The sequence below is a fragment of the Asparagus officinalis genome, chromosome 6 (genome assembly GCF_001876935.1).
Source record: "Asparagus officinalis chromosome 6, Aspof.V1, whole genome shotgun sequence".
Classification (NCBI taxonomy): Eukaryota; Viridiplantae; Streptophyta; class Magnoliopsida; order Asparagales; family Asparagaceae; genus Asparagus; species Asparagus officinalis.
Window position 1 is genome coordinate 72,329,333 of NC_033799.1, and position 14,101 is coordinate 72,343,433.

The window sequence follows — 14,101 nt, forward strand, 5'->3', positions numbered from 1 at the left end:
GAAGGAAAGAAGGAGAATGTGACACATGTTTTACTACTAATTTTAAATAAGAGCAATCAAAAATATTGCAAATAGTTAAAATGCTGGTACAACCAAAAAATTGTATCAATTCAAACTCTACATAATCAGTGCAGTCAACAACTTAAAATGGATGTTTGACCAATGCCACATTCTCTTGCATACATAATTCTTTTGTGTAGAGGGCCCTTTCTGTATGATATTTTTGGTGATGTCTTGTTTGTCATCTCTTAGTGATGATTGACTTATATTGCATGTTATCAGGCAATCCTGCCCTTCGGCAAGGGAAGCCAGGATATGGAGTTGGACTCGGATATGGATTTCGCTTCAACTCACATTTAGGTCAGCTTCGAGTTGATTATGCCACCAATGCATTTCAACGAAAGACTGTATACTTTGGGATCAATAATGTTACTTCATGAATAATGCAATGATGAGAGTAGTCTGTTGCAAAATCTTATCGAATGTTGGAACCCCGGATGATGGCTTATTCTAACAATTGATGGAGGAGTTGGAGTCTTCATTTTTTCTTGAGGGAATACATGTAATGTACACTCTTATGCTCAAGGTTAACTTTTGTTAATTTAATGCATCATTCATCATGACTCTTCTTGAATCTCATCTTTATTTGAATATTTGTCCTTGTTAATATCGTTTCAAGCATGATACTCTGATTTTTTTGCTCTGATGTTTGGTTTTAAAGTATCCAAATTGTACATACAAGCATCAAAACAACTTTAACATATGTTCCGGTAATTTACTTGTTAGAAAAGTGTCCTTGTTAAATTTTACTTTTCTTTTGAACTTGAACATAATTGCAAATGGTTCATAGCTGGTTACGGGAAAGTGATGGCACTTTTAATTAACAGGAACATAAGAAAAATTCAGTCCTGTTTCCTTTCACTCCAAACAACTTTAAATTGCCAAGAATAAAAACAATACACTGAATTTGAATCAAATAAGCATCTTTCTCCATTTTCGTTGGTACACTGGGAAAAACTTCTCCACAAAATTAACCTTGCTTGCCAAGGATATTTTCTATGAGACATTATAAATGAACAATTGCAGCAAGTAATTGGCATATAAGACCTTAGTAAAAGCTTAAACTGTGTTCCACATATATCTTCCGAACATTTTACAATAGAAGGAACATTCTCAGCACTATACTTGCTTATATGGTCCCCAAAAGGATAAATGACCAAACCATGATTTTTAGGTTAATTCCACATAGACCTCCTTTAGGATCCTTGTTCTTTTAACTTACTTACCTTGTAGTTTTATTGTTACAGATAGACCCCCGGGGTTAAATTTTTTCCGGACTCTTTTGCCAATATCTACCAAAATTTTACCAAGGGTAAAAGAGTCAAAAAAAATTAATCTAGGGTGTCAATTGGTAGTAACCCTACAAGCTTCTACCAGTAGGGATCCTTAGAACCAGCCCTATACGAGTGGGTTGATCTACACCATAAATAGAAGAATTGTAATTCCCAAACTAACCCTCTTACCACCCGTGAATGGTATAGATCACCCCTTTCTATAGAGTGTTTTGGTAGAATCATTTCTTGGCTTCTACCTATTAACAATTTTAGCAAAGAGAACAGGATATGCACACAAATCTAACTCTAGGTACAGTCCAATCCCCTCTCCTTTTACACCAAATATCATACAATGGCAGAGCAAAGAAATGAAGTAAGATAATTTCACAAACAACACTGAAGAAATTTACACGATTCGTGCAATTTTACAAGCCAGAACAAGTTTTCACACCCAAAGCTACTAATAGCAAATACAAAACAATACAATACCTAGCACAAGGTCTACCCCTTGAACACCAAACATGAAAGCAAAGGAGCACAAGTTTTGCTTCTTATTCTCACAATACTAGTAATGGGTTGAAACCCTAGTTTTTTCTGCACAAAGAGCTCTCATAGTAATGAAAGCTCTGAATGCAGATAAGCCAAGAATGATTTGCCTTCAAACAACCAGATGACGGTGCGGACAAGCCCTCAAACCAAGAACTGACTATAGCCAGAATGGAACTGACAAAATAGCTCATTCTTTCATCTGGTTGTCTCAGTCTTGGGGATTCCCACAGGATTATGATACTGGCTATCTGAGAGCAAATACCATAATCAATGGTCATCCCCAAGATCAGTAGTCAAACTTTAAGGAGGCCACCGTCCATCATGTAAATGGACGGGCGAAAATGATTGATGAAGTACATGCTTGTCACCTCCGATCCATTGTTGCTCGAGCCACTGCTTGCAGAGTTGAGGTTTCCACTGTCAGAGTGCAGGACTTCGGAGCTTGGAGATGTGGAGATTATCATAGGTGGCTGCTCTCTAGCCTTGATGTTGGTGTTCTTTCCATCGTGTGAATTATCATCCTTCTTTGAGTTTAGGAAGCGCCCCCCGTTTCCCCTTGGGCGACGCATGGCATGACGGTGACGGGACTCGTGAAGATATGGCTGAAAATAAGGGAGGAAAAAAATTAGGTTCACATACAGGCACACACACACATACAGTACCAGTGAAAAGTCGCCTATTTTGGCACCTTCGAATTCTCTACATGCTTGATTGTAGAGAATCCTATAATCTGTTCTGAGGACCAATAAATCTCTTTCTTCAATGAGTTCCACAATTATAATTCTGTTTTTACATGAAATGCATGTAAACAAATATCTTTCATAGAGTCCACTGAGTAAAGAGATTATTGGTTCACATCTGTACAAGAAACTTGGAGGATTTGTAACCTATCTTGACAAAGTCAATAATGTATGAGGTGACAACTCATTTTGGCAAATGAGCTCCCAAAAGATAGACTATTGGTGAGGCCTATCCTGCTAATTAAATGGGGGTAGGTAGGTAGGCCACACTACTCTTATTTCTTGGTAGCTCAATTTCCTAAATGAGATGTCCGCTGATACCGTTCCCGTTGCCAACATATATTACATATTTCCACCATGGGATATTGTGGATACCTTCCTAACTTTAATCAGTTTGTTTGCCATCTCTGCTTTAGCACGAGCCTGTCGACGCCGAACAATTCCGTGATATTGCTTTGCATTCACATATATTGGTATGTCAGCTGTCATATTCAGTGGCAGAAGCATACGCCCATGCTTCAAGGAAAGGAGAAACTAGTCATTAGTGACATACATGGCAACATCTAGCAATGCATCATAACTAAAGCTTATGGATAATGTATGAAAACATTGAGTAGCCATAAACAGGAAGGTCCATAAAATTTTCAATCTATCCTTGGGAGTCCTTACTTTTTTTTTATATCAAAACTTATTGTTCTGACATATCTAAATAATTAATCAAACATATAGATTTAGGATTATGACATCCTAACATAGTGCATCAACTCATTTCTGGAAAACTTATTGAAAGCTAGTAAAGCATAGAGTGACCTCATCAATCTCAAGCAACCCTCTACATTGACAGCCATAAGGCACATAAAAGTTCTAGAACTTGAACATTGAACAATTCAAAACTACTTCCTGATTAGCCTCTGATGGAAGCATATCCTAGTAGTAACAAGTATCCTTCACCAAGAGCAAGAACCTCTCAACAACTGATCTACCTAAAATTAATAACAAATGTCTGTCTACAGAGTTTCAGGAGAATCTGCTCAAGAGTTTTTGAGCTTTAAGTAAGGCATTGAATTATATGATAGTTTGATCTGGACAGTGGTGCAAATCTTTTACAAGGGTTCAAGTTTCAGCTTCAACTTGTCAACCTACCATGAGTGCGATTATACCCCAGTGGTAAAGCCTCTTGTGTCATGCATCATTCTTTTCTTTGTCTAATTTCATCTGATGATCAGAATTTTCCTTATCAAAATCGCAACGAACTGAAACTGTGAAAGAGCCCATGAAATTAGAAGTGTAACTTAGGTGTATAATATCCAGAAGATGTATAACATCAGAAAGTTTTGATAAAGTCAAGGGAAAAGAAGTTAATTGTTACCCTGACAGTCTTTTTAAACTAAAAATTCTTATCTTGAACTCGTTTAAATTCGAGTCAAATATAAACTACTGTAATTCATCTATTTGTTAAACCTTCGCAAAAGGGAACTTAAAAGCTTTTGTATTCAATTCAAGAAAAAACCACAATTCCACTCCAAAAGATGCACAAGGATTCTTCAATCTAGCAAAATACCTCAGTCTTCAATAAGATAAGAGAAACTAACCATAGCTTGAGCTCCATATGTTGCATACAGGCCATAGCATTGATCAACAAAAGGATAATTTGAGCAAGCCTACAATGTCAATTGTAGTTGTCAAAGATAACTCAAAGACGAGTATTCCACTGTGCTATATTCTATCAAACTTCCTGAATTTTCTGTTGAAAATGTACAGTATGAATGAAGAGAAAGTATACCGTAGACTGACCCAGTCCCAATTCAAAGTGTCCTTGGTATTCAAATGGCGACGGCAGAGAGATTGTAGTGGAACTTTTCTGGGTCTTCTGACCTCCAGAATCCTTGTTGTCTGAATCAAAAACTTGTTAGGGGGTCAAGAATTCAATTTCGTATAACAGTAAATGTGAAGGAATAGTGTTGGAAAGTCAAAACCGTGAAATATAATGAATATATTTTCCAATTGAGTTCATGCTTAGAGAGATCCTTGGAAACTTGAAGACTTCATACATTGCATGTACTGAAATCTTAAAAAATACAGCTTTTATCACCAGTGTTTTTCATGCTAAGTTTAGGACTAGCTATTATTTTCCTTTACTGCCCTCCAACTTTAAGCTATTAATAATCATCACTATTTTAGTTTTCTTGTTGTGTCAATCAACCCAAACCTTTTGATGTCTGAATTTCAGATATGTTCTTTAGATTCTCAGGTCTCTGAATTCTACACCATAGCATGTTAGGTAAATCAAATGTTTTGCAGGATCCTGCCAATTTCTTCAATTCTTCAAATACTTATAGACAGCCTGGCTTGAATTTAGACTAGCTTAATATAGTAATGATGTTGCCCACATATAAATTTCTGGGAGCACATGCTATGTATCAAGCATGCTCCACACATTTGCACAAGAGGAAAGTACTTAAAGAGAGGTACTTGAAAGTACTCAAGGTTCAACCATTTACTTCAAAACTCGCTTAGCGGTAGATTAGTGCTTTGTCAAGTGGGTACTTAGAGAAAAGGTGAACTTCACAAAACAACCATGAGTCATGATGGGTTTGCAAAAAACTAACATAAGAAATTTTATTACCCTTATTTATATCTATCAACTGACAGTTCCTAAGAGTAAAATAAAAGATATAGGAAGTACCTTAGGGCAGAGTTGTTTAAACCATATCACATGCGAAGCAATTGACAACTTACCTGGCTGCCTTAAGCATGCATAGTAGATTAGTTCATGGTAGTTTTCTCTCAATAAATTTACAGTAGTTTTGTCCAGAAAACACCCCAATGTCCATGGTAGTTTGTAATTACTGTTATCGAGTTATCCTCCATAGAGAGCGCTATTCGACAAGGAGAATGAATTCATCTGGTATACAAGATCCATAATGTAGTCAACTTTTACAATTCTTGCCAACATATAACAAGGATTAACAAGTCTTATTCCATCTATTTTAGCTTTGTCTTCAGCTATCTAGCTATTGCATACATCCATTTTAAAGACAAGCTCGAATTCTTACAAATTCCTTCGAATAACACCATTCACAATGATTGGTGGCGTGTTCACTATTCTGCTGAACTCCACTGCATCTAAGATCTGCTATGACCTCTCCTTTAAGGACATCCAGTTCTTTCAAGCATGAAATGTCTTTACTAAACTTTAAGCCCCCGAATCACCTATTACGAAATTCTCACCACTTCATTATTTCAACAAGAGAACATTAGATTTGGTTTTTGTTTTTTCTCAGCTCTTTCTTTCTCAACTCTGTACTATGGATTCTCTATGCTAATCAGCCAACCACGTAGTTCACAGTAATGTATAATGGAAGATAAAGAACAATGGCGAGAATAAATAAGAGAAACTCAAATCAGAAACACGGGATTCAACAAGCTTCACCTCCAAACTAGAGCTATATTCCTGACACGTCGGAGTCTACAACAATCCGCTAAATCTTATATTAAGTCATTACTCTTAAAGTCATTGACACTGCACCAAAACTTTGAAGCTGTGGCGAGTTTTGAGTGTTATAGTTTTGTATCTTAACATGCCTCCGCCGGTTGAGAATCCTTCCAATGGCTAAAATCTAGACTCACATATTGGTGTCGTTTTTTAATCTGCTTTAGAAGTTTGTGGCAATGATGATTTAAACCTGGATTGCTCTGATACCATCTTAAAGTCTTTGCCACTGGATCGAATCTCTAAGGATGTGCTGAGGGACGAGGTCTATAGTTATATATTCATATAATCACAATCTTGATCCCCTCACGACTTTTCTTTCTCTATCGAGAAAACCTCAGGTTTCTTTCAAATTTCTCTACAAGCCGCTCAAATTTCAGTTTTCTCACTTCCCGAAAATATGTATCTATGGGGTTGGAATCCTAATCCAGATACATGAGTTGACGAAGGCTCTCCACATAAAAACACCCGAAACAGTCGAGACATGAGTTGATGGCTACGGTTATGTTTTACAGTACTATTAGCCAGGGGATGAAACTGAGGAACTAAAGAACAAACGTATATGAACAAAGTAGCATCAGATTTCCAGAGGAGAGGGAATTGTTTGGCAAACGATTCTTAGTAAGAAAACGACTAAAAATATGTTGACAGTAACTCCTCAAACAACAAGCGTGCATACAACAAAGGCTTCAGTTTATGATTTGTTCTGTTCTGAGATAACACAACAAAGCATACTGTAGATTAAAAAAAAAATGAGGAACCTTCCTGACGATAAAAAAAATAGTACCAGAAAGTGACCAAAACACAAGTTTTTTTTTTACCTCGAGTCATCGAAAACTTGGCAGTATCACCACCTTGTCTATCTGAACTCGCCGGCCTCCGCCCAACCATTTGGTCCTCTCCGTTAAGGCAATTTCCAGCGGTCGATTTCGACTGGGTGAAAGGTTCTCCATGATAAAGTGATTGACCTCCGATCCACCATGGGAGCAAACTAGCTTGGGCTTGTTGGGGAACTGAAAGCTGCCCACTTCCTCCGTGGGGTTTGAAGCACACAGCAGCTTGCATCTTCAAGCACTGCCCAAATCGCCGGATGATTAGGCTCCAAAATATCGCGATTATATAAATCAAAACCAAAAACATTGCACATTCCAGTTAAGCATACTTGAATACAACAACAAGCTAGTTATTGACATGAATCAAGATACTTTTTACACGCATAACAGCATTTCCAGGAGTAATCTTAGGTTTTCCCTATATCTGAGGAGCAAATCTCTCATCCTAAGAAATAGGGAGCCGAATAATGAGCAAGTGCTCCAACGATGCTCCCCAAATAGCTCCCTATCTCATGTCCTAGACTAAATATAGGGAGTAGAATGGGGAAAAGTTGCTCCAACAGTGCTCTCTACGTCACTCTGTTATCCTTGATTTGGAATGCCAAATCATATTCCCTATATTTAGTCTCCAACATGGACGGCCCGTTGGAGCAATTTGCTCTTAATCAAGAACCCAAACTTACATTTTTTTTTTCCCAAAGGAAAGCACAGTACTCTCAACTACAAGGCAGGAAGGTAACTTGCCCATCAAAACCGTAGATGCCCACATAAAAGTGATCATGCCCAAGAGAGGAAAATCATTTTACAACCAACACTAAAACCCAAAAGAGAGGAAACCCGGCAAATTCATCACATGAATAACACGAAGAAGGCGTGTGCTTTACACGATGCAAAAAAAAAAAAAAAAAAAAAACATGTGCAAAGCCTTCAAATTGTCCACCAAGGGTATCTGGCACCGCAAATATCACAGCAGATGGGAGGAACCAGAAGAACCAAGTTCGAAAAAGACACCTCAAGTCTCAGGCTCAAGCGGCGGGTGAGGGTTCTTGAGGCCCGAACGGAGAGCAGCGATCGAGGAGAGAGGGAGGGGGGGCGCAGGGGTATTTGAGCAAATGGGAAAAAGACAAAAGGTCGGTCGGCCAATGAGAGGCTGCTTTCATGTCCTGTCGAGCCTTTTTTTTTGTAATTTACTAATTCCCAGGTAGCAAATGGCTCATCCACCTCTAATCAAATATATTTTATTCAGGTAAAGAGCAACTTGCGGTGACTAAAGTCTAATTAGGAGGGGAGGAGCATAAATAATTCTCCATAACTTTGCTGCGTCTTTAGCTCCATGGATTTCTCAATAATCCATGTTTTGTTAGTGAATTTTCTATTGGATTTTTCCACGTGGAAAAATCCGAATTAATACAACTTTTTTGTTTATCAAATATTTGATATCTCCCCATATTATTTATGATTACAGCTACATTTGAAACCTTCTATCTATAAGTATCAATCATCAGAGAAGATCAATAACAATTATCAATCATTTTACTTTGGTGAAACCGACAAATCTACTTGCAAGAACATTAGCTTATTTATGCAACTAATACAAGGGTGTGTTTGGCATACTCTTAAAACTGGGTCAGGACTAATCCTGACCCGGTTTTTTTAGGCCAAAAAAGGCCATAGAACCAGTTTAGTGTTGGACTATTGGGTGGTGGTCCGACACTAAACTGGTTTAGAGTAGAATTGAGCCAGTTTTTAGTTTTTAGGTGATCGCCAAACTCCTAAAACTGGGCAAGGACTGAACCTGACCTAGTTTTAGGTTGTTTTTTATTGGTAAAAACTGAGCCAGTTCTGGCCCAGTGTTTCTTGAGCCAAAACGAGGCCATAAACCAGTTTAGTCTTGAAATAGAAGGGTAGTGATCCAACACTAAACTGGTTTAGAATAAAACTCGGTCGGGGTTGAACCTGACCCAGTTTTTGCGTGACTGTCAAACAAGCCCTAAGTCAACTAACAAAAACATGTATTATGGACAGGAAAGAATCTAGGAATATCGCAATCTTCCTGAAAACCAGCAGAATGCTAGCTTGTGCTCTTGAATTCAATTATTGAAGAAGACACATCAAAGTTCAAGTCGATTACCACGTACAATGAGTTATAAAATTAATTCTAAAATGATTATCACCATTGCCTAGATTATCACTGTGCCTGCAATAATTGTTGGTTATGCTGTTGTGCTAAGTTTACTTGCATTATATTTGATTCTTCCCCCCCTCATTATTGCATGCGTAGTGATAATCTAGGCAACGGTTTAAACGAAGTGGGTGTGGCTGTGGAGGAACAGGGACCATCTCATTAAAGTTTCAAATGCAATAGTCCAGAGAGGAGCAGTGGGAAAAAAATATGAGCCAAATTCCAGAAAATTACATTAAGTTTGATTGTTTTTAAGATAACCCCTTAAACTTTAGAAATGTTTCTTAAGCCCAAAGCTTTGTCAGACGACCCCTCTAGCTAACACTGTTAAATCTGGTCATCCATGTGAGAATCACGTGCATCCAAATGTCACTATTTTAGGGGAAAGAAGCTTTTTTTTATCCCTTTTTATTTGTAATTAAAGAACCCCATAATTAATAGTAGTTAATGGTTAACTTATTTAATAATTAGAGTGTTAATTGAAAAAGGAGTATTTTGTTATTTTTTTTAATTGTTTCATTACTACCATCATTAAGGTGGTTATTTGAAAATTTTGAAAACATTTGGGGGCATTATGAAACATACCAAACTTAAAGGGAGTTAAGTGTCATTTTCAAAGTTTAGAGGGGTTAGAGACAGTAGAATATGGAAAGTATCTTACTATCAATTTTAAGATACAATATCAGCAAATTCACTAATTTTAATATAAATAATTAAAATATTTGTTCCTTCGTTAGCACAATCACCTAACTTTAAAAGGGTTTTTACGTCAAAATTATCTTTACTTTTATCCAAATTAATACTTACCACCTTTAAGATTTTTTTGATGTAAACCACATTTACTTGCTAACATGTTTGCAATGTTACACCAAATCTAGTTTCCAGCCAAAAATACCCAAAATTATCATTTTACCTTCATCATTTTCTTGTTTTTTTCCCTTCTCCTTCATCACAAACCTTAACCCTAACTCTAACCCTAGCCTCCTCATCCTTCTCTTCTCCCTATATTTCCTCTCCCTCCTCCCCTAGCTCCCCTCCCCCTCTCTCGTCCTCCTCCTTCCTCCCGGACCTCCTACTCTCCCATTCCTTCCCAAGTGGGGAACTAGGATTAGGGTTAGGGTTTGGAGGAGGTGGCGGCCATGGGTTAGATTAGGGTTTTGGGAGAGGTGGCTACCATGAGTTAGGGTTAGGGTTTAAAGGGAGATGGCGGCCATGGGTTAGAATTAGGGTTAGGGTTTGTAGAAGAGGAGGATGAAGGAGGCTAGTGTTAGGGTTAGGGGTTAGAAGGAAGAAGATGGGGGTAAAATGGGAATATCTAATTTTTTGTAGATGAACAGTAAAAAAAAGTTGTGACATTGCAAACACATTAGCAAGTAAAGTTAATTAACATTAAAAAAAACTTTAAAAGTGGTAAATATCAATTTGGTTAAAAGTGAAGATGATTTTAATGTAAAAACTCAACTTTAAAACATATACAAAAATAGTTGTTGTATTTTTTCTTACTAGGTGTATGATTTTTCTATGGAGGGACCCTTATAGGATAGAGCTTTGCTACAGGAACCCAAAATATGGGACCAACAGGGGGGACAGGTAAGGTGTCCCCCTCCTATTGCATAATGAGTTGGTCATCATTAATGATGACAAACTCATTATATAATAGCAGGGGGACACCTCACATGTCCTTCCTGTTGGTCCAATATTTTGGGTCCTTAGGGAATTTTTCTATAGGATTTTATGTTCACATGATATTCACTTTCCATTTGCTTTCCTCCTCTCATTTTTTTCATCCTTATTATATTGCATTTTTCTTTCTCAAATTCATAAAAGAGTTTACACATCCCTTTAGGATCCTTTAGACATGATTTAAGAGCAATTATTTGTACTAGAAATTCGGCACGTGTATATGCACGCAATGAGACAAAATTATGTTTTTTTGCATATTTTTATCTTATTCAAATGAAAAATAATTTAATAATATTTATATTGAGTGTGTGCATATATAGCAGATATAGAGAGGGAGGTGTTGATGTACTAGTGATCACACAGTCAATATGTATCCGTGTTTGGATGAATTTGTTGAGGATTGATGAAATGATGCTTTCTTCCTTGACTTTATGTCTAGTTCTTGAGTTGGGAATCTGACATGTAGAAATTCGTGAGGGGAAGGGGCTTGGTTCCCCGTTGTACCTTCGTTGATCAAGTTAGCTGATGAACTTGAGTGGGGTAAATAAGAACTGTGTGAGTTCTTGTGTGTGTGCAATATGATTTGCAATTTTAAAGGATTTAGATCTGAATCCAGAAAATTAGGATCAAGGATCAGATCTTCGGTCCCCCGTAAAGACAGAATAGTACATGTATTTATACCTAGGGTATAAGGGTAGATTGGTTACTTCGGCCACTGTAGGAAGGCGGTGGCAAAGTGTGGGCTGGTAACTGCGTCAGCACTTGCTTTACAGGTATTCGGTTGGAGAGTAGGGGAAGGATCACTTCAGCATTAAACGAGAAGTGAGTGGTGGCAGGACGGTGGCCCACGTGGTCCGATAAGTCATGAAGACTATCGAGGCTAGATGCATGATACGCCTGTCATGCATTAAATGTGATGTCGACACGTTGTCAGAGAGGGACTCGAGGCGAAAACAGTCCTTTAGCTTCGTCGAGAAGTAACGTCCATCGAGTCGTCCTCGTGAGGTGTTGAACAAGCGGTCGAATGAACTCATGGAGGGTCGTCTTCGACAATAAGGGGCGATAAGTACCGCCTCTCGAGTCAACATAAAGGGATATCAACTTGACGAGTCGGCTAAGTCAAAATTCCTGCTGGGCCTGGGTCGCCAAGTTGCTTGGGGTATTGTGTGTGCGGAAATACACATATCCAGTGTTTGGCAATGAATTGTACTTCGGCAAAAATGGGAACACCATAACAGTTGGCCCCTTTCGCTTGGAGCCGCCTTTAGCCGGGTCCGAGTGAAATACAATAAAAAATTATTTTGGACGGATGTGGGTGCTTTGAATGAGAATTAAAAAGTCACTTCAGAGGTGACATGGTTGACGTCATCATACATCATTTTTACTATTATAGTTTCTCTTTTTTGGCAGATTGCAGGCTATTCAAGGTAAGTAGGTTGCGCCTCGATCCCCGAGGGAGCTTCGAATTCTAAAAATGAATCCTGACTGTTGGACACAGCTGGATCCAATGGTTTGGATTCCGACAGCTATAAAATCAGCTATTTATATATAGGAATAGGGCCATAAGAGCGACGGTTATTGCCTTTTGAAATCCCCTCTAGAGAATTCAAGCTCATCTCCGTTCATCTCTTCGGGCAATAATTTCTACAATCTCCGATGGCTTCTGACCCAGTTGATCGTCGAGCTCTCCTGGCAGGGATTCACTCTAAGCTGACTCTGCCACAGAAGAGGACAATCCCTAGGAGGTTCGATGTCCCTGAGGCGTATGATCTGTTGGCTCTGACGAGGTCGGAGGCTATATATGACCACGGACTAGAGCGAAGTCCGGTCTATGTGAGGCATCTGAAGTGTGGCCTAAGACTGCCCCTGCACCCCTTCCTCAAACAAGTATTCACGGCGTTAGGAGTTTCGCCATCACAGTTGAAGCCGAACACCATTGTTATCTTGGTGGGGTTCATGGTGATCTGCCATTGGCTGGGGATAAAACCCTCATTGCCTATCTTGGGCCAGTTGGTGGTCGTGAAGGTGAACCAGAATGAGCCTCACTTCCACTTTTAGATGGTGGGGAAGTTCAGGCTCGTCACCGGCCTTCCCGACTCCCACAAAGACTAGAAGGAAAAATTTGTCTGGGTCATGGGGGACAACCTAGAGTTGGCCTGCTCTCTCGTGGAGTCAATGATCTGCTCGACAGGTCAGCCTTGCGGGTCGCTAGTGTGTCAGCTGTGCCTGCTACCGACCAGGATTATGAGAGAGCCTCAACCTTCATAATAGGGACAACGGAGATAGCGTCGGCGCCTACTGTTCCTTTGGCTGCTCCCCAGGAGGAGTTGTCTGCTAGGCCGGCAAAGTGTCTTCGCCGAGACATTCCTCTAATAGACGTCGAGGTGACCAAGGAGGAGGCAACTCCCACCCTCGTCTATAGATGGAGACAGAGGGATGTGGAATAGGTACCTCAAGGGGAAGATGAGGAACATGAGGTACAAACGGAGGCCAAAATAGTCGAGGCCGACGTCATCCATCTGGACGAGTCGTCTTCTTCTGGAGGACCAGCCAAGGCTTCCCAGGGAGAGGGAGTCGAGACCAGAGCTACTAGATAGGGAGAGTTGTCTGACCACCACCACGAGTCGACTTATCGAGGGAAGGAGTCGGTCGAGGAGGAGATGGTGACTCCTACTAGGCTGGAATATCCCTTTCCTCATAGGGTTGCCGATGTCAGTGAGGAAGAATGGGAGAATATGAGGAAGTACCTCATCGGACTCTCCGGAGTTGGTGCTCGACATGGACAGGAGCCCGTACCAGAGTATCGTTTTGAGCTCAAACATCATCTCGACATCCGGGGGACCGTCCTCGGGTCTCACCGGATTCAGTCGAGGGTGATCGAGTAGTTTTAGCTTACTCAAGATGAGGAGTATCTGCAAGGGGCTCCTGACATTAGTCTCCACCATTGCCTCTGCAATTACTTTTTTCGAGGCGCTCTGGTGGAGAACAAGTTATACGATTAGATGGAGAGGGTCTGGACCGCATATCTCAAGCTCCTTAGGAAGGTTACTTCCCTGAGAGCCGGCCGAGGGGGCAACTCAGAACGGGTTGCGGAGACGTTGGTCCCAAGCACTCCCGAGGTTAACGGGCTCAGACGAGAGCTGCAAGAGAGCCAAAGGAAGGTCAGGAGGATGGAGGAGGCTCTCCAGGAGAGGGACCACGCCGTGACGCTGGCTGAGATGGAGAAGGAGGTGGCGGCGCGTGCAAAGTATTGACTGGATGAGGAGCATGCAACGCTCGCCGAGCTC

General features: G+C 39.9%; 2 protein-coding genes across 3 annotated transcripts in view; one reads left to right on the top strand and one right to left on the bottom strand.

Annotated features, from left to right (window-relative positions):
* The window catches only part of LOC109845565 (outer envelope protein 80, chloroplastic), a 13,280-nt gene extending 12,641 nt beyond the window's left edge, over nucleotides 1–639 (top strand). The window contains exon 11 of the mRNA XM_020414831.1: nucleotides 283–639. Coding sequence (XP_020270420.1) covers nucleotides 283–440 — 158 coding nt within the window. The 3' untranslated portion in view covers nucleotides 441–639. The remainder of the gene's footprint in view (nucleotides 1–282) is intronic.
* On the bottom strand, nucleotides 1,688–7,732 carry LOC109845392 (nuclear transcription factor Y subunit A-10-like). Of its 2 annotated transcripts, none has more exons than XM_020414648.1 (6): nucleotides 7,633–7,732; nucleotides 6,938–7,190; nucleotides 4,407–4,516; nucleotides 4,216–4,284; nucleotides 2,999–3,139; nucleotides 1,688–2,485 (listed from the first exon to the last, which is right to left on the bottom strand). In XM_020414648.1, the coding sequence occupies exons 2-6, from the start codon at nucleotides 7,179–7,181 to the stop codon at nucleotides 2,177–2,179; spliced, it is 873 nt and encodes a 290-aa protein (XP_020270237.1). In that variant the 5' UTR covers nucleotides 7,182–7,190; nucleotides 7,633–7,732; the 3' UTR covers nucleotides 1,688–2,176. The 2 variants fall into 2 exon arrangements, with proteins under 2 accessions (XP_020270237.1, XP_020270236.1); XM_020414647.1 differs by lacking the exon at nucleotides 7,633–7,732 and adding an exon at nucleotides 7,279–7,524.